Here is a 21856-nt window from a genome sequence, read left to right as displayed (position 1 = left end):
TGAAGGCTCTGTACTTTTGAATCAGATAGGTGTTATTAAGTTTGGAATCCAGAGGAAACATGTTTTCAGTAATTTCATTAGTCGTCATTGACCTGTTTGAGTTTCACTTCACGATAACTCATTCGAACTTCCAATAAAATGGTAAGAAGAGATGCCTGCCTGCCTATCCGGTTGTTGTCAGACTATGTATTGTATACTGGGACATGTGATATGTTTGACGTCATAGCTGGTGATTGATGCTACTCATCCCACATTATACTTGTCGGAGAAATAGGATCTAAGCAGTACATTGTATATAATATGAGAATATGAGATAACCAGGACCAGATGGTTAATGAAAAAACGCCCATGATATTTTAAATTTCATTGGTACAGAGTTTTACGTTACTTAATTTTAACAGGTTTAAAAACAAAGGTCATAAGTTAATATTCCAGTCCTGCCTCAAATCCAGCACACTGCATGTAGGTTAACAAATGTTAATCAGTCAGAGATAAATGATGTTTCCACATGTTTTTCCTTATATCTTTTCATTACCTAACTCCCAACATTCTAGTGCTTCATTTGCGCATTATCCTGATTTATTTCTCAATGGGTTCGTACATAACGTTTCGTTATCTAAGTATGATTATGTTTTTCGTACAGGTACCTAACATTCTGCCACCTGAGATGATATGCCTATCTTTGTGTTCCTACACAGCTATTCATTATCTCATTTCTCATGCAGGTTGCTAACATTCTTCTGTCTGACACTATTGTGTGATGTCTCTGTATATGTGTTCTCTCACAGCTATTCCTTATCTCTTTTCTCATGCAGGTTGCTAACATGCTTCTGTCTGACACTATTGTGTGATGTCTTTGTATATGTGTTCCCTCACAGCTATTCCTTATCTCAGTTTCCATGAAGGTTGCTAACATTCTTCTGTTTGTCACTATTATGTAATATCTCTGTATATATGTGTCCCCACACAGAATTTCATTATCTCATTTCCCATGCAGGTTGCTAACATTCCTCTGCTTAACACTGTTGTGTTGATACGTCTGTGTGTGTCCCATGTGTCTTTTCATTATCTCATTTCTCATGCATGTTGCTAACCTGACATTATTTTGTGATGCCCCTTTGTGTGTTCCCACACTACTTTTCATTTTCTCAGTTCCCCTGCAGTTTGCTAACATTCTTTTATCTGACACTATTGTGTGATGTCTCTGTATATGTGTGTCCCCACACAGCATTTCATTATCTCGTTTCCCACGCAGGTTGCCAACATTCCTCTGCCTGACACTGTTGTGTTGATATGTCTATGTGTTCAGACACAGCTTTTCATTATCTCATTTCTAATGCAGTCTGCCACCTGACTGTTATGTTGATGTCTTTCTGTGTTCACACACAGCGGTTCATAATCTCGGTATGATTATATTCTCCTGCAGGTTCCTCACATTCTGCTACCTGGCAGCCTTCAACTGTTGGCTGCTGCTGTGTCCCGCTACACTCAGCCACGACTGGCAAATGGGCTCCGTGCCCCTCCTCACCTCTCTCTCAGACTCACGGAACATCGCTACTTGTCTGTTCTTCGGTTGCTGTTTCCTTGTAGCCTACAGGGGCATCGCAGACTTCGAGGTAAGTTTAATACACGTACAGTGGACATTTTAGTCAGTACAACTACTAGGCTACAGACTAGACCATCTAGGGGCTGAGGTCCAGTTCCTGGAAGAGCAAAGAGATTATCCAGTTCGTCATAGCGCTCAGACCATCCCTGGGGCTCACCCAGCCTCATATAGAGGGGGTACCAGAAGTTGTTTCCATTTCGGTAAAAGGGTAGGAGCCTGAAGCTGACCGCTCATCTCTATCTAGTCTTGAGGTTAAGAACAGTGGGCTCTACCTGCACTCTCCCATACATCTTCATTTGGGTTGTGCCTAACGTCTCACAACCCTATGGGCCTTCATGGTCTGGTACAGGGATAGCTTTACTTTTTTTTTTACTTACATTATTTGTAGGATCGAAAACAGATAGTTCGAATTGAAGTTGTAGAGAAAAATGAAATACATATTTTAATGCACTTTATCCTGATAAGTCAAAGGATTTTCGAGGTAATTAAACAAAGCAGTTTTACAAGTATGCTATCTAGAGGCAATAACAAGCGAACACAGCAGAGTTGTTACGCTATGCCTACGTTTCCAAGTCCGTTAGCATTGTCAGTGATGAACCCTTCGGGTTTCATTTCGGCAGAAACCCACATCTTCCGCTTAAATTGTTTCTCATCCCAAACTTTATTTCAAGGCGAGTAAGCGGTTGGCTTTTTGAAGAATACCGATGCATACCGATATTTCAAATAGTAATTCTCAGTTTCACGTGCAGAAATCTGCTGTGTGTTACTGTGTTGCATACCTCCCTTTGCGCGTTTATTGACGAGAACATTGCGTTCTACCTATGTGAACATGAATTTTATAAACGGCAGAGAGAGAGTGAGAGAGGGAAAGGGAGATTCCTTTCCACTTTGACTCCTGTCGACTATGTGAGATTATGGTATGTGTGGTCAGCAGATGTGCAGTGTGTCTGCCTGCGGCCCCGCCACGTTTTCGCTTGTCCGTCCAATGCTGCAGTGAATGTTTCAGGATCGATATTCAGCGCGCAGCGGTGCTGTAGCGACAGGAATACTAGAGCCTTCTACCCCAGTTTTATATCAGTGGCGTGCATCCTCCCAATATCCGCCTTCATTAGCTCAACTATTATTTGTTTCAGTCTGCCCGCGGTAGCGTAGTTGGTTGAAGCACTATGCTACAAGCCCGAAGGTTTCCGATTAAGTCATTGGATTTTTCAGTTGACCTAATTCTTCCAGCCGCATTGTGGCCTGGGGACGATTCAGCCTCTGATAGAATGAGTGCAAGAGATATTCTTGGAGGTAAAGGGCGGCCGACGCGTAAGGCTGACATCCTCATCGCCATCTGCGAGCCGAAAATGTGGGAGCCTCGACGTATCACAACCATATGGGCCTCCACGGCCTGTTACAGGGATAGCTTTAGCTCGTACTATGATTTTAATCCTTTCATCTGCATGAGGAAGGTAGCATGGTTCAAATATGGAGGAAGCAGTTTGGCTTAGGAAGTAATGCATGAGATTTTTATTCGGGATGTAGTTGCTTCGAATCTCGGTCGAGTCACCATGTATCTTGACTGAAGTTGTTCATGGTTTGTCTATCTTCAGGGATAATATTTCGATTTTTTTTTCTTGGCACTACAGCCCCAGTGGGCCTAGGCCTACCTCCATGAACTTCTCCGTTCACTTCGGTGTTTCTAGATCTTACACGTTCGATAGGACTCCTTGGGCGGGCGATCAGCTCGTCGCAAGGCCTCTACCTGTACACAAACAGAAAAACGCACACACATAAACTAAACATCCATGCCCTGAGTGGGATTCGAACCCACGATCCCGGTTTCCAAGCGAGCGAAGACAGTACATGCCTTAGACCGCTCGGCTACCGTGACCGGCAATATTTCAAATTAGTCCACACTATTTCTTCCTTCTACAACCTTTCAAGTTAATCATTCATTTTTATCCCATGTCGAACCGTTGTTAAGTAAAGCGACTAAGCTTCTTTGTGATTCGTTCGGAATTTTTTGAACCCATAGAGAGCCACATAAAATTCTCATATATTTATATAAATATGCTTAAGATTAATGATTGTATGTGTCTGTATAACTAGGAATTCATGTACATAAAGTGCAGATGCTTAACATCGCACTAAATTGGAGATCCCAGTGAGTTTTGTTAGAGGAAACTGCCCAACCGATTGGAATTTTGATGGGTTTACTCAGTCTCTCCAAAACTAGGCTAAGATAGTACAGTGCCCTTCTAAATTCACATTCACAGTCATCCAACTTTTCAATCCTACATAAAACACGAAGATTGTTGTCTGTTGGTATATAACATAACGTAGTCTGGTAGATTCTTCCTGACATTTCGGAGAGACATGCTGTCTCCATCTTCATGACATGTTCCTCAAAAATGTCGGCAAGAATCTACCAGACTCGATTCTGTCTCCGTCCTCCGGTAAAGGGCTATTCAGTGGGGCGCCTCCCATTTCTAGAGCTAGTCTCTCTACACCAAAACCAACGCAAGTTAGGATATATAAATCAAGTGCAATATTGTGATAGATTGGGCCGTTTCTAGAATGCGAATACGTAAACATGTTCCAACCAACGAACATCTAACAATACAAGGGCGTCCAGTCCTAGGTAACACCGGTATAGAAGTACCCCAGCAATAAATGCGCTGCAATATGGCGTCCATTGTTAGGCAGTGCATGGGTTGGCACGCCTGACAACAATACATGATATCCGTTGCTGAGCAACGATGTTTTCTGTGGGTGGTCCGTGCCGAGCCTATATAGGCAGGAGTAAAGGGTGTTCGAGGGGATTCGACAGGAAGACGTCGATACGGGAGAAGACTAATTGTCTTTAGTTCCGCCTAGCGTAATTCTCCAATAAACAGCGTCGTCTAAAGCAACAACCCAGCAATTATTTGTCACGCAACCTCGGACACGTAATAATATTTTCGTCATAGCTCCAACAGATAGTTTATGTTTGGTTTATATATATCATATCTTGCCTTGGCTTTCGTGACTGGAGATATGGACTAGCTCTATCAGTTGAACCAGACTGAGTAAGCTTTTTACCTGAGAACGGCGATAGAGTCCATTTTCCGAAACGCTGTTTTAAATAAAAAATGTGACGCTGGATAATGTCTAAAAAGCAGTCAATGTACCTGACTACACTTAAATCCAGGAAGACGGTAATCTTCACAGTGAGTGACATGAGCGCTTCAGATCTCGTGGAGAGACATTTTCATTAAATGACTCAAGGTTGAATTCGGTTCCTCAATTACATTCCGGACGGCCATTACGAAAACAGAACTTGCGAAATTTCTCGTTTCTGTATTTCTGTCTATCTCTGTATCCTGATCCTTCTCTCCTGCTTTTGCCAATGGCAAGACGAATTAAGTAAGAGATTGCATAACACGAGAAGGAAGAGTAAAGCGGAAGGGACGAGAAACTGTTGCAGAAAGCGTTAGGCGAAGAAAATTGAATACAAAGTCTTCTTGTCTTTGATGTTCTCGAGTTTGCAGCTAGCTTGAGTTGAATTATACATAGAAGACAAGAGGGTAAGTTGGTCCAAGGATGGGTGATGACTTCACTACTGAACAGCGACTTCACTCAACTCTCCTATCCTATTCAGGTTCACTGTGCGGACGCCTTTTCATTTGATTAACAGCGAACCGTTTGTTGAATTATAATAATTTCTATGATGTGTATGATGGTGGTGCATGTTAATTTCAGATTGGAAAGGTGGTTATTGTACCCAACCTTAAGAAACTTTTAAATGGTTTTTAGTTTTGCCCAGCGAAATTAGGCCATAAAACAAGAAGTTGGTATAGCGACGAGATACTTGCTGGGCGGACCGGGTTCGATTTCCAGCAGTGCAAGATTTCTCTCTTCTCCATGCCGTCCAAACCGACTCTGAGGCCCATCCGGTCTCCTATCAGATGGGTTCGGGGGCCGGCAGGGGCGTGATCCTGGCTACTCACCTCCATCTAGTGAGCGTGCAAGAAGGGTTGGGGTATTTCTTCAGGTGTCTTCTTTGCATAGTGCTTAATTATTTAAGCACAGGGACAACTTTACTATACTAGGTACCGTTGAATAAACTTAGTTTAATGAGCGAAACTTGTGTTACGGACATCAAAACAACGACGAAATTTTATAGGGAAAGTAAAGTAACCAACATTAAAAATATAATATTAATATTATGCTGCCTAAACCAGCGGTTCCCACACTTGTATTACACCACACAAAAATTAAAATGGATCTTTAGGAAATGGGATGGGAGGGTGTGGACTAGATTAATCTGTTTTCTTTACAGGGAAATTGCGGACTCTTGCGAATGCGGCACTGAACTTCTGAGCTTCGTGGAGTTGTGGGAATTTCTTGTCCCTATGAGCAACTATTAGTTTTTGAAGGGCTTCCTCCCATATAGTTACTTCGTTATTTAATGTATACGTTAAAGGAAAGAAAGCAGGACACGTACACCAAAAGGAAACATGAAGAATGTGAAGCATGATACACAATGGGAAACAGAGACCCTATCCTGTAAATCAAGTAACTTTAGGAAAAGGGTTAGGAAAGTAATAAATAAGGCGAAGTGAATGTGTGGGGGAAATCATCAGTGAAGGGAAGGGAAGTAAATTGTGTTGAGGATGTGAAGGGTACGTAAGCGTAGTGAAGTGGAGTGGAGGGAAGGTCAGGGTGAAATGTGAGTACTTCAGTTCAAGACATTACGTTTTTCATTGCTGTTACTGTTTAGTGCAGGCATGTCCAACTTCAAACAGTTTCTGATCGACTTTTTAGTGTCAAAATTGCCAGTGATCTACCACCCCCTCGTATCATCGTACCTCGCTTTAAGCAGAATATTGGTAAAAATAACACGACACATGATGTTTGTTGTAAAAGCAACATACATTGAAAGTACAGACTACTTTAACACGTATTTTCCCTTCAAAATCTGAATATAATCATATTATATTACAAGTGAATTTACATGCTTTTCACGTATAATTTCCTTATAGGTGTATGAGATCGACCAAAAATCGTCCCGCAATCGACCGGTCGATCGCGATCGACGCGTTGGACATGCCTGATTTAGTGTATAGTATACTTATTTTTTATTGATATTAATTTGCGTAATTGTAGTTGTAATTGCATTTGCATTGTATTCATTATGTATAGTGTGTCCTTCATTGCTTGTGTAGTTTTGTGTGCTGTGTTTTGTTTGAGCGTGGTGTGATGTGTGTTATTTGTTTATTGTGTTTTATTGTAGTACCACTGCTACAGGGTAAAAACCAATTTGCAGTTAAAATAATAACAATAACAAGACGAAGGAAGAGATAACGAGTGGCTTATATTCCTTCTTAATACTCTGAAGATCCCGGGTTCCTATCTCAATCGGTACATAAGCTGACTGACTGAGGTTTATCCTTGTTTTCCTATGTCTCTCCTGGCTAATACTACAAATTATTCAACGACAGCTCTTTTTTTCTTAATTTCCTTATATTCACCAATCATCCTTCCACTTGACGGTCCATAGTCTGGGTTATTTACAGCTCCCTTAAGTAAAAAAATCGTAATGAAATGGCTCGACTTCGTGAAAAGATACTACAAGTTATGTTAGTAAATAGGACACTGTAACACTGCAATTAAATATCATCATCATAATCATCATCGTCATCATCATGTAGGTACGCTTTTATTAGCCTGTTGCAGTTGAATGTATTCATGTCACATGATAAGTATGTACTTGTTCGTTTCTCGTGACCTGTATCTGTCATCCCTAAACAAGCTCTTTGCAGGGTTAGAATGTCAATATCCATTCATGCTGGCGGATAGGCTTCTATTGACTGCTATAGGAGTGTGTCAAATTGGTCATCCTATCGCTCGTCTGCCTCAGGATCTACAGGCAAAGCCATTCCACCCATCAGCATATGCAATTAGTAGATTTGTGGTGTCATCTCTGTCCTGTTCGCTTCAGCTGTTGTTGTGTTCTAGGTTCAGGGCAACACGATTTAATATTTGCATCTGGAAGCTAACGTGATTCCTCTAATATGCTCAAACTTGCGTAATCAGGTCCTAGGTTCGTCTCGATAATCATCGAATTGATCGATAATTTGTAGCTGAATCTATTTTTGTTCTGTGATAGACAATTGAAAGTTGAAAATTTGTGTGCGTTTAAAACATACGCAATGTTTGAAATATTACGTTCTCGCGGCAGTCTATGTTAAATGCGCATTATAAGTACTGTATTCCAAACGTTACTTTTCTCAGACTTGGAAGAATTTTCCCAAGAATCCACAAGGTATATAGTTTCGAAATTTGGTACAAATGTAATCGAGTGTTCTACAGAGTTTTTTTTGTTCACATCCATTTGTTGTAATTATATTTATAATATTGATACGTATATGAGTGACTATATACGGGGTTTGGATTGATGACTTCATTTATTGACCATTTATACACACAACTCGTAACTGAAATTAAATATAACAACCTGACTGGTTTACACACTCTAAAAATTACTGTATCTGCAAAACACTTAAGGCCTTCTGTGTCTTCACTAGTCGTTTCCTGGTAACGGACCATAACAATGTCCTCTGCTTACGTCCTTACCAACTGGCTAATTTCTCACAACTGACTCAGCTCTAAACTTTGTCCACCTTACAACCCCTCTGCATGGGCCGATTAGAAAACACCAGTCAATGTTGCATCGATTGTTGCTTGCGCAGCCATCGACGCAAACCATGCAGAAAACACCGCTTTGCAGTCAGCCCATTGGCGCGTTTGTCGTTGCCTATTAACGGGTCTATATACCACCATGTTGTGTAACTAATCCTTTAAAGGCAAAAGTCCTTCTGAATAATATGCAAAAATTTAGTCCCTTCCTCACCGGAAAATAAAATTCAGTTCATACTTCACAGGAAACAAATTACGCTTCCTCTGTTGTGATTAGCCGGTTAATGCTGTTTACTGTGAGAACCATACGGAACACACAGATACACTGTGTTGTAAGAATGCAGAGTTTTAGTGTGTTCTTGCATGGGATACGTATGGAAATCTCTGGTCTTTAAAGGGTAAAAAATGTGTTTACAAGTAAAATCATGATATAAGGAAATCAGTACAGGCAGCGAAGTCTCAAAAATTTCTATTATCGAATGACAGAATCATTGATGAAACGTAAATTAATCGGAAGGCATCTGTTGTAGGCTACTCGAGAAACTACTATCCTAGCATTCGCCTAGACGAGTAACTACAGTTAGTATAGTCCGTGTTGCGACCGAGGTTGAGACAAAGCCCCTTCCGAATGTAAGCCCACAGACAGAACTCTTGATATAAAGGTACAGTTCTTCCTGTGCTTAACTAACTAAGCATTACGCCATGAAGGCGTATGAAGGAGTGGATGTATAGATCCACATTTTGTTAGCCTCGGCACTAGTTGGAGATGAGTGGTCAGCTTCAAACCCCGGTCGCTTTACCCCCCGGTAAAATGCCCCCATACCAATTAAATAAGGTGGGTGGGCCCCAGAGTCGGCCTGGAAGACGTAGAAAAGTGAAAATTCTAACTCCCACCGGGACTTGAACTCCGACCCCTCGGTCGTCCAGCCCGCAGCCAGTCGCTATACCGACTACGCTATCCCGGCTCCTGACCTCTTGATCTACAAATCGTAGATCATTATAACAATAGTAAGAATTATACAGAACGTCAGAGATTGACTTAAATCGATGCTGGAAGAGAGAACAAAGTTTTTCCTGCAATTTTGCATTTGCCCGATGGATAACAGCTACAGGAGAAGCTGTAGAATTTAATAAAGGTACCCAGGAGCGAGAGAAGCATTGATGGTTCTATGCAGAGATAGATCCTAGTGTTTCCACGCGCCATGTTTTTACATGAAGGGGTTGTCCACTTGTCGAGCTTCTTTGCTCTAAGTGAAAGAAGAAAGTAAAGCCATCCCAGTAACAGGCCGTGGAAGCCCATAGGGTCGTGAGACCTTCAGGCTTCCACATTTTCTAGACAATCTGCTAGCAGATGGCGGTAAGGTCGTTAGGCTTACGCGCCGGCCGGCCGGCCTTTACCGCCCTTCGTTGCTATAGTCGGGGACATTTCCCTTGGCTTTTCAAGGTCATCGTTCTTTCACCCCACCGTCAATGTTTTTACCCATTCCTGAGATTATATTTGCATGTAAGAAGATACAACAAATAGTGAGGTTCAGACCTTCTATTCAGTAATACGACTGCAGTTGTAGGAAATGATTGAATGACCTTGAACGGACAAAAGAAGCGTCACAGACCTATAGTGTTTGTTATATTGAGGAAAATTCTTATAATGTTTTCGTTGTATAATTGACCGTCTAAATTAGCGGACAACTGACGATGATTTTCTGAATTAACTGAACAGAAATAAAAAAAAAATCTATTTTGGCTTATAGACCCATTGCTAAGAAGTGAATCTGTAAACATAGGCCGTTGCTAGGTAACGTCCGCAACATACACGTAGCAACAACAGAAGTATGGCGTTTTCTATGCGGTCCGCCCCGCCACCGTTTCTATGCAACGTCGCGGTGAACTCTCCTCTACAACAATAGAGGCTGTTTTCTGTGTTTCAAGTGACTAGACTGCCGTGATAGCTAATACTATTAGGATATTTATTTATATATATAAAAGGGCATAATCTGCTGTACCTAGCCTGGACTGACGGAGGCCGTGTAAATATTGTACATTTATATAAGTATGTATTGCAAATATGTGTAAATACAGACAATGGACAAATTACTACAGACTGACTAACAAATGACAGACCCGACCTCTCGTCAGAGAGGGCGCTACACATGGACAGGACAGTAACTTTCATACAAAAGAAATATCTGGTCATGAGCCCCAGCTGGGGCTCGACACCAAGACAGACAGACTGACTGACCGTCAGTGGTAACGTGACTCTGACTCTGACTCTGAACAGATTTCAGTTTTTTAAGCGACAGGAGGGTTCAGCACTTGAGAGTGCAAGGACGAGAATGGAGCGTGAATTTTGAAGTTTAATTGAGTACAGATTAGCACAGAAGAGAACAAGAGTTCGGCCTGTGAATGCTTGGCATGTGATTCAAAGACTTTAATTATGTGTAATACTTGGAGTGATTTGAAGCTCCAGTTTCTGTGTTAAGACCCTTTACCAGGAGACGACTAGTGAAGACGGAGAATTCTAGTGCGTGTGCAACGGTGTGCTGGAAAGTCTGTAAATCAGCGATAGCGTTGTATTTCCTGTAATTTAAGCGTGATTAAGAGAGGTTGTAACCAAGTTGCTAATAAATCCATCATCCGGAATAGAACCCGTCATTTAGTCACGCGTACCACCCTGCAAGTAGCAAAATATAAATTTCATATCTTGTAGTGTTGCAACCTGTTTGTAGTGTTTATAAATAAAAATTTAGAGATCTTATCAGTATACAAACAAATACTTTTTCATTATTTCAGTCACAGCATGTTTCGACCCAAATATGCCATCATCAGGTGATACGTGAGAAATATACGGAATTCTATAAAACTAACAAATTTTCATATTTATTCTAGAGTTGTATTTATATAGAATTTTGTCATTCTTTTCATATTTCTCACCTATCAGCTTAAGATTGCCTGTCCGCTCCGAAATACGTTGTGAGTGGAATAATAACAGAGTTTTCTCATGAACCTCGTTTTTATTTTTAATAAGAAAAGTAGGCTAGAAAGACTTTTTTTTCGACGGAAAACTGCCTCCATTTTTATTTGTATACATTTATTATACTGGGCCGTGACAGGGTTGAGGCTTCTTACCGGGGAGGGTTGGATTACATCCCAGGGCAGTTTATGTGGGACCTGCTGTAGCAGGTCTGAGTCAGGTTTCTTTCCAAGTCAGATTCATCAGCAAGTACTTCAGCTTTCCCGTGCCAATGCAGCGTTCTCTCGTCTAACATCCGGGCAGTTACAGTTGGTTCGCTTGAGGCCTATGTCTCAAGGGGCTTACCCACTGCAAGAACTGCAGTGGGTGCAGTGACGGATACGAGCTGGACGGCCTATGTTCGACTCCTGGCTGAAGCAAGAGATTTTTCTCTACGCCACACAAAGTGCCTGAGTAGAACCAGAGAAATTTCGATTGCTTACTTGTCCTTGAACAGCATTCCTCTAAAATCTACGTTATCACCCACCGAGTAACTTAATTCTCTGTACAGAGGCATATAATCTTAATTCATACGCCTGTCTGCAAAATTTCTCCCAGGAATATATTTCTTTTCATAAAAATCCTCTCAACTGCCCCAATGTTTGTACTTTAAGAATCACTCACACCGTACGTAAGCCGGGATAACTCAGTCAGTATAGCGATAGGCCACGACCTGGAGAGCCAGGGTTTGATTCCTCGCAGGAACAAAAGATTTTTCTCAACTCCACAGCGTCCAGACCGGCTGTAGGCCTCACAGGGTCACATATCCCGGAGGTAAAGCGGTAGGGGCGTGAAACTTACCACTGACCTCCATCTAGTGCCGAGATCAAGAATGCTGGAGCTATACCTCCACTTTCTCATACGTCATAACGGCGTAATGCTTAATTAATTAAGCGTAGGGTCTTCTTTACCTTTATCTTTGACTTCTGTTCCTTTCAGAATCAGCCTAATTTTCATCTTACTACTTTTTTCGTACTGCCTTTTGTCTTTATTTTTCCTTGGCACTACAGCCCGAGTGGGCCTAGGCCTACCTCCATGAACTTCTCCGTTTACTTCGGTTTTTCTAGATCTTACACATTCGGTAGGACTCCTTGGGCGGGTGATCAGCTCGTCGCAAGGCCTCTAACTGTACACAAACACATAAAAACGCACACACGCAAACTAAACATCCATGCCCTGAGTGGGATTCGAACCCACGATCCCGGTTTCCATGCGAGCGAAGACAGTACATGCCTTAGACCGCTCGGCTACCGTGACCGGCGCCTTTGGTCTTGCCTCTTCCAATTTAAAAATAACATGCAAACGTGAAGGTAGCAGTTTACAGTACCACTGTTATTATAAGGAATTTGATATTGGATTGATTATTGAATATATGAGCTTAATAACATTCATGCAATGTGAAACCCTTTTCATTTTATTATGGAGAGAACCTTATGCAAACAGAAATCTGTGCTGTTTCTGCGCCATACGGAACAAAGAGAAGGAATATTCTGCGGTCTGTGCCGTGCTAGCCAGGTGAGATGGAGGGAACTGTGTCATGGAAATGAGAGGGGGAGGTGTACAGAAAATTACACACTGAGTATAGGCTTAATTAGAAGTAGCGTGAGACAAAGACGAAATGAGGGCGGGGTTAAACAGAGAGCGAGAGGAAATGAAGTAATGGGGCTTAATGTTAAGGAAAGGAATGTAAAGAGACGAACTGGAAGAGAGAGATTTACCTTTGATGTTTTCGGTCATGACAATCAGAATTGCATTACGATCACGTGATTGAAATAATTAAGACGTCCTCGGCTTCTTCGTAACATAGAATGCTACGGCATGGTCTCTTTCTGCACATGGACTTTGTAATGCAGTCTTGCACGAAACCTTCACCTTATATTAAAATTCTCTTTCATCGTTGACAAATATATTTTAAAATATAATTGAAATTTAAATTGTTACGTAACGTACATCTCATATTAATTACAAGAAGTTCTGGGAAGAACTAAGCTCCTGCTTTTCTTGATATGATGCGGAGCGCATAGAAAACGACTCGTCTAACAGTTACTCTATTTTTGTGTATGTAATCATTGCCGTGGTAACGATTTTACTGAGCCGTTGCCTAGCAACGATAGGGGTATTTTTACCGAGTCGTTGCCTAGCAACGACAGGTGAATACATATATAGACATAGACTGATGAGAGGGATGCATGAAGTACGCCGTTGAGATGGGCTTAGGTGCCATGATATACAGAATGTCCGGGTGAAAGGTATTCAAAATAAAATAATTATATCTCAGAAAGCTTTTATTATATATATTTATGGGTTACACCACTACAAAGGGAAGCTATGTTTTCTGAGAGTATAGCTTTCACAGTAAATATCAGTATGGGCTCCCTTGATGGCACGACAAATATCCAGACGACATTCGACCTAGTTCCACGTTGCTTGAAGCAAGTTTTGTGTTACCGTAGCCACAGCGTCCCTTATGCGGCTTTCAGGTGCTGCAGGTCGTTGATCTTAACCCGGTAGACAATGTTCTTCACATAACCCCACAAGAAAAAACCCACTGGCGTTTAATCTGGCGACCTAAGGGGCCAAGCGATGGAACCACTTCTGACGATCTACTATCCCCCAGCCATCACTCTTTCCAAGTGATTCCTAACATGGTGGCAGAAAAGTGGACGCACTTGCGCGTAAACCGGGCATGAAAAAGAAAACTTTCAGAGTTTTCCTTTCCGATGACATAAATCGGATACGTGTATGTTAATTAGTCTCTGAGATATAAATTTTTATTTTGGATACCATTCATCCGGACACCCGGTACATACCAAGTTTCATAAAGTCTGGTTCGGTCATCCAAAAGTTGATAAGGGTATACACAAACACACAGACAGCATGGAGATAGCATAAGCCTGCACTTATTTTTTTAATAAGGAAAATATGCCGAAAATTGCCCTGTATTATAGCACCGTGGCATGAATGGAGGTAAAATTCCACTCATTCTTCTTAAACCCGACACTAAACAAGGCTGAGCTAAGGTAATTAAATTATACAATATGTAAATTAACTGTAATTCATCATAACCCCTTTCGTCGTTTCAGTTACCACTATAATAAAGCAGGTTTTCACTTCTGTGTTTCAAATTGGCTTCGCTTGTTTCCAGCAACAGAAACATCCGCCCTTGCTGCTCGGGACGCTGTTCCTGGTGCTGCCTTTCCTACCTGCAGCGAACCTCGTGGTCACTGTGGGCTTCGTAGTGGCGGAGAGGGTCCTGTATATCCCCAGGTAAGTGTATGCTGCCTCTGTGTTGCCTGCATGATGAGGTAACATCGGCAGTGGTAGGTGTACTTGGATGTTTCAATGTTGTCCTCTGAAAAGCAAGCCTCTTGTAAAGAAAATGAAGTTGTTTTAAGTGGGACAACGGTCACAGGTTGTGCACCTTGTGGCGATATTCCGTATTAATGCAAAGTCAGATCCATATTAACCATTTAAGGCCGATTTTTTAAAATAATATTATCACATATATTAGTGACTATAGAAGGAGTTTGGATTGGTAACTGGATTTATTGGAAACTTGCAGAACGTAACCACAAGTACTTACACAACACACTAATTCGCTTAGTGGGGGGTGGAGTCCAACTGGGTCCACTCTGCACGGCGGCCACTGATTGGCCTGTTGTACCTTCCCCGGATGATTATGATGATGGAGAATTTGGTGGAATGAAGATTGGCAGGGGAAACCGAAGTACTCGGAGAAAACCCGCTCCAGCGCCACTTTGTCCACCACAAATCCCACTTGACCAGACCCGGAATCGAACCCGGGCCGCCGCGGTGGAAAGCTAGCGACTAACCTCTTGAGCTATGGCGCGTCCTCACAACACACTATGTCTTCTCAGTCTGGTGTATCTTCACCGGTTGCCACCTGCTAACGGCTTCCAACGCCGTAGCTTGCTCTACTTTCGTGTTCACGTCCTTACTGGCCGGCGAATGTCTCACAACTAATTAAACTCAAAGTCAAAGTCATAATGCGAATGACGGTGAGTCAGTCAGTCAGTCTTTGACAGTTACTGTCTTTTGTGTGTGTGTGTGTGTGGCGTCCTCTCTGACGAGAGAACGGGTCTCCCTTTTGTATATGCTGCTGGCGCTTGCCAGCGCAGTCTTTTTCGGGCCCGAGTCACTTGGAACTAGCGACCATAATTTACTCTATCAGATTTGAGACTTCCCTTTTCGTCGCCTCCTACGACTCTTAGGGTCACGGTGGAGGTATTCGACCCCGCATCCACACGGGTTGCAACTACTAATTAAACTCTAAACTTGTCCTGGTTATAACAGCTCGGCACGGACCACGCAGGGAGCATTGCTTCCAAGTTACTCCATTGTTGCATATTACGAATCTGTTGCGGCCATTACATACCAACAGCCGTCGTTTACAGAGTCATTACCTAGCACCGGCTGTTGCATAGCTGCTTATTTAACGGGTCTACATGCCACATTATAAAATAATTTAGTCCGTACCTCACAGGTAAAACAATGTGTCTCCTCTACAGAACTTAACGGATTAGCGCTGTTTAGGGAAATTATCACTGTTCACTGTAAGAACCATACGAGACACACAAATGCGGTGTGTGCGCGGAATGCAGAGTTCCCCCGTGTTCAAGCAGACGGTGCATGCAGGGCTAATAAATCGGTCCAGTTAATTAATGTTTTTTGCCTGTGTCTGAGTGAGGACCCTCAAGATCAGTGTAGCTGCTACCAAAATGAGTCCTTTTATTTCTCAGCAGAATTAAGCAGAGGATTCTATGTCTCAGACATCTCTGAGGGTGCAGTGACGTAGATCGCTGTGACTANGTGTTCCTCCGCCAGAGGTCTCTGCTGCTGTGTGCGGGCATCTTGCTGCTCCTCGTCTTCTGCGGGCGGACTGTGGCCAGGAACAGGGACTGGGCGTCCAGGCAGGCCCTCATCAGGTGAGTTCAGCTTCCCTATATTTCATTACGGTGAGGGTCCTAGGACTGAGCTGTGAGTTAAGCTACCCCACGATCGCGCCATAGCTCAAGCGGTTAGTCGCTGGCTTCCCACCGCGGCGGCCCGGGTTCGATCCCCGGTCTGATCAAGTGGGAATTGTGGTAGACAAAGTGGCGCTGGGGTAGGTTTTCTCCGAGTACTTCGGTTTCCCCTGCCAATCTTCATTCCACCAGTTGCTCCACAGTCACCCTCACCTATCATCTGGGGCTGGTACAATAGGCCAGAAGTGGCCGCAGTACAAGGGTCTTAGTCCCACCCCACTAGCATTAAAAAAATTAAGCTACCCCACGTTTCATCCTGGTGAGCGTCCTAGGACTGAGCTGTGAGTTAAGCTACCACACGTTTCATCATGGTGAGAGTCCTAGGATTGAGCCGAATGTTGAGCTTTCCGATATTTACTTAAATTTAGCATGGATTGGTGGGACATTAGTTCCTTTTCCCCACGCTAGTCGCAGATGGCCGTGCAAGGGATGGACAGTGACTTCAGAGTACCGACCGTCTGTTTCAGCGAGCTTCCGAAGAGATAAGATCTAAATGTTTGTGAACAAGGCATTATGTTTTTTGGACATTAACCATCGCCTTGTCTATTTTTTAAAAACTATCCCGTTCCTTTTTCAAAATACAACGTTTCGGAGGCTGGACTCTGTCCCCATCCTCAGGTAAAACCTACTCAGTTGGGTCCAATAGAAAGAGCTAGCCCCTATCTCCGAAGACAAGATGACAAGTTCAATTTTGCAACACTACCATCACTCTCCATTTTCATTTTGAATAATACAGTTGTGATTTATTTTAAAAAGCTTTAAAAATCACAGAAATTCGGCTTGTAATAGATTGCAGTTTTTGAGATTTTGAACATTGTCCATCGCTCTTTTTTCATTAGAAACAACAATTCGGAGGGATTTTACATATACAGACTTCCTAGAATCGCCGGTTTCTCTTTAAAGGAGAGAGACATTTGCCCCATTTTTATGCACAACGTAATCGTCCCGTCATTCGACTACTTTTCCCTGAGTCAGAGTTACTTTACGACTGGCGGTCTACAGCCAATCAGTTCATCTTGGCGTCAGCCCCTTGAGGCCCACAACCAGAGACGCTTTTTCCCCAACTAAACTTTGCGGCAATAGTCTTTATGTAACATCCTCTCTGACGAGATGAGAAGTCTGTCCCTGATGAAAGCGCTTGGCCTTTCTTCAAGTGTATATTTCGCACATATAACATGTTATAGTACAGGCTTTACAGAGCAGATCATGACTAACTTACAGACTTTTCCCTGCGTTTGTGAGTTTGTATTTATATCCCTCTATCGTTTGCTAGGCAACGACTTGGTAAACACGTTTCCGCGGTAACGAATACACGCACAGCTGCAGAGGAATTGTTGGACACGGTTTCTATGCGTTCGGTGTCGCATGAAAGGAAAGTTCGTGATTGTTTTTTCCAAGAACTTCTTGTATTTTTAGCATTCTTTCCTTATTTCGGAAAATTAGAAAGATGCTAAAGAGATCACCTTGTTATATCTGTGTCTCTCCTAGGTTTACTAGGCAACAGCTTGGTAAATACGTTCCCAGGCCGTTGCTAGGCAATGACTCGTTAAAGATGTGCCCGCTGCAACAGTTACACATGGAAGAATAGAATAGTTAATTTCGGTGTACTTTTTTTTCGCAGAGCTGGCCTGAAGGCGCTTCCTCATAACGCCAAACTGCATTACAACTTCGCCAACTTCCTGAGGGACACGGGACAGCTGGATCTGGCCACTAGACACTACAGGGAGGCACTTAGGTGAGTGAAGATGACGCTTGGAAACCATATACATCTCCCTTTTAGTGAAAGTTACCATACATTTAAGCCTACCTATGTCACTTGTATTTCGTCACTAGTTCGTACTTGGACAGCATGGTCCCGAGGAGAATATTTGGGCCTAAGAAAGGAATTAATAAAGGGCGGATGAAATTGCTTCAAGAGGACGTTAATAAACTGGACTCTTCACTAAAATTAGGGAGCCGATAAATTAAACATTAAGATTAAATTCGCCTAGTGGGGGGTGTATTCCAGCTGGGTCCACTCGGCACGTCGGCCACTGACTGGCCTATTATGATTATGACGATGGAGAATTTGGTGGAATGAAGATTGGGAGCAGAAACTGAAGTACTTGAAGAAAACCCACCCCAGCGCCACTTTGTCCACCACAAATCCCACTTAACTAGACTCGGGCTCGAGCCCGAGTCTCCGCGGTGGGAAGCCAGCGACTAACCGCTTGAGCAATGGCGCGCTTCTAGGGAGCCGATATATCGACTGGCTACGGGCTGGACACCCTAGGGGTCCCAGTTCAAGTCCCGGTATGGACAAAATTGTTCTCCTCCCCACATCGTGCAGACAGCTTCTGGGACCCACCCATTATGTCGTTATGTACCGTAGTTGAATTGTGGTTGCAGAACATGCACCGTCCGGTCACAGGTAAACTGAAAATCACGCTCTGCTACCATTTCTATGCACCGTCTGGTCACAGGTAAACAGAAATCCTAGCTCTGCTACCATTCGGTGCACCGTCCGGGCAGAGGAACAGCGTGCTTGCTAACGTGGTGTAGTAGGGATCTCGAAGGTAGAAAACCGGGAAACACAAACTGGTAATTTANAGAAATAATAATAATACAAACTGTCCCACAAGGGATAATGCAAACATGAATGAAATGAAGGTCGCACATGCGACGTTAACTTTTCCAAACCATACTTACGTAAGTAATAAAATACAAACTAAACAGTTTTACCTCGCAAACGAGCCAAATACTTTACCATGACCCGCGAGGGCTCCTTTCCCCGAACGCCATGCTAAACGGCCAAGACAGAATTTCAGATCAAACAGTTAAGCTGAAACTTAATTTTCGAAGACAAGGGGCGACTGCCTGCCCACTCGACGGCTATCAGGGGAAGGAGGCCGACCCTAAGGCCGGCAGAAGTACGAAGGGAATGAAAGGGGGGGGACACGTGACAACCAGGTCACGAAAGAACTTAATCGGAAAGTAGGAAACATGACTTCTGCGGAACACTTGGGAAGACGGAGAGGTTCCAGAGACCCTAATCGCAGAACACCGTTAAAGACGTTTCAAATATCTCGGAGTTGTTAATAGTCACGAATAGGAACAGAAGGTGACAGAAAATGCGAGTTATTCTGTAGTTTGTATATTAATCATGAATTAGCTGGAGAAGATGACAGAATTGGTAGTAGTTTCAAATAGGAAGAGAAGATGACAGTAATATATGACACTGCTGTCCTTGGTACTGTTGTTGCAGTACAATATCTCAGTATGCATTGGGTTACAAAATATTTGGTATTAAAGTGGCTTAAAAACGCTGCTTTATTGGGTGTTAGGAATGTTAACTTCTTATAAGAACGCATACAGAAATTGTTTTTTTCTTTAGACGATAAACTCAACTTCCCATTGAATTTCAACGAGCATTGTGTTAGTATTTTAGAGGACAGTTGTATTGCAAGCCATTTCAAGAACTAATTTGTGTTCAGGCGAAATATTCCTGTTTAATTAAAGTTCAATACAATATGAGACCTAACATTTACTTTTACTGCCCTTGTGTGTTGTGTCTTGTTGTGTGTCGTTCGAAAAAATATATTTGTAACCATGATCACAACAATACAAGTAATAGGACAACGAGGTTTTTACATTAATGTTGAACACAACATGTCTCGACCCTTATTGGGTCATCATCAGGTGTATTTCAATTTACACTAGTTGCTGAACTTTTGTTCTGTTGGTCGAAACATGTCATATTCAACATTAATGCAAATAACATTGTTGTACACTTACTTATTGAGTTTTACTTGATCCGGCTATGAAGGATTACGCTCGTGTGTGTCATTCAGTCGGGGAAAAGTCAGGTGCATTTGCATATGTTCATATAGATATATGACATGATGTTGGAATTTCAAAATGTGTTGACTTCTGTTTCTGGTACATAGAAGACAAGAGAGTGTATAAACGATTTGTAAGTTCATGCACGTCTTATAGTAACAATAAAAAGAGGTTTTATATATGGTTAAAGGTTTCTAGTGGGGTGGGACTAAGTCCCTTGTACTGCGGCCACTTCTGGCCTATTGTACCAGCCCCAGATGATAGGTGAGGGTGATTGTATAGAAATTGGTGGAATGAAGATTGGCAAGGGAAACCGAAGTACTCTGAGAAAACCTGCACCAGTGCCATTTTGTCTACCACAAATCCCACTTGACCAGACCCAGGATTGAACCCGGGCTGCCGCGGTGGGAAGCCAGCGACTAACCACTTGAGCTATGTTGTGGCCCTGGTTAAAGATTTAGTAGCCCATTGATGAGTTTCTTAAGCAATAAATCAACTTCAGTGCATAAAAATGGAAAGAGCACACGAAATAAGCAACCACACGGTCGACCAGCTATGCAGCATGAGTCAAATAAAGGTTGAACATGAGTAGTAGTATAATTAAGTTGACGGCTTGCTGCATCACACTACCTGCATTGCACAACTCAGTCTCCTCCTTGCCTAAACAAAATAACAAAACACAAACTTAGAAGGCAAATAGCCAGAGAGAGAGACTGAGACTGCAGCTGGTGGTCAGTGATGGACCTGGGGAAAGGTACACTGCGGGGGCAAGCAGATGGTCGGGTCGAAATTTTTACTCATTATTCCATTGGTCTAAGTATAGGGAAGCATCTAATTAACCACTTAACTTGCTAATTACATAAGTCATTCTCATTTATTAAAATTCAAATTTATATCAACACAGAGGTATTCCTTATTGTGTCTCATAAATGTTTGAAGAGTTCCAAGCTAATTAACCACTTTACTAGCTAATTACATAAGTAATTTTCAGTTATTAAAATTAAAATTTATAACAGCACAGAGATATTCTCTCTTCTATCTCATAAGTGTCTCAGATTTCCAAGTGATCTCTTAAAAATTCTGTAAGCATTTGTCATTTGTTATATTGTAGTTACATTGCCAGCGAATCATAGCCTCATTCAAAACTTTTCTAACCCTTTTATATCTTTTGAAGATCTCAGAATGCTATAGTCATTGTGTATTATTTTTGCATGGTTTATTTAGCAACATTTTCAGCATCTAGACTGCATATTGTGGAATGGTAGAAAGATCAATGAAGGTTAAATTGAATGAGATTTGGAAGAAGGTAACTAGTGGTCTAATCGGGGTACTTCTCCAGCATCTTACTGGAGAGACTGAGGAATACTATGAAAATCCTGGCTGGCTTCCAAAAAGGAGTCTGAAAAGTTGCTGTTACGCTTTTGTTATTCAAAATGATGTCTCTGAAGTGCCCATTGTGGAATATAGGGCATCAGTCATATATATACTCGTATTTGCAGATATATAAACATATGTAAGGCAAATATTTATAGTGCATGTCAAATTTCCTTCCATATTTACCAATATAATTGAAAAAAAAATGGGAAGTTTGCTTAGTTTATAGAATTTGTTCAAATATGAATTCAAAACCTTCCAGATAAAAACATGTTTTTTGCATGGGATTTCATTTAACCTTCAGTCCATGCTGATAATTGCGAACAAGAAGGAAAA

The 21856-nt window shown here is 42.1% G+C and overlaps 1 protein-coding gene across 1 annotated transcript in view; it reads left to right on the top strand.

Moving 5' to 3' along the window:
- LOC111874856 (protein O-mannosyl-transferase TMTC1-like) overlaps positions 1-21856 on the top strand; it is a 514456-nt gene that overhangs the window by 407247 nt on the left and 85353 nt on the right. The window contains exons 7-10 of the mRNA XM_023870706.2: positions 1427-1616; positions 14428-14549; positions 16091-16228; positions 17949-18062. Coding sequence (XP_023726474.1) covers positions 1427-1616; positions 14428-14549; positions 16091-16228; positions 17949-18062 — 564 coding nt within the window. The remainder of the gene's footprint in view (positions 1-1426; positions 1617-14427; positions 14550-16090; positions 16229-17948; positions 18063-21856) is intronic.

This window comes from Cryptotermes secundus, unplaced genomic scaffold (assembly GCF_002891405.2).
Source record: "Cryptotermes secundus unplaced genomic scaffold, Csec_1.0 scaffold160, whole genome shotgun sequence".
Classification (NCBI taxonomy): Eukaryota; Metazoa; Arthropoda; class Insecta; order Blattodea; family Kalotermitidae; genus Cryptotermes; species Cryptotermes secundus.
The sequence above is the reverse complement of the archived record's forward strand: the minus strand, read 5'-3'. Positions and strand labels throughout refer to the sequence as shown.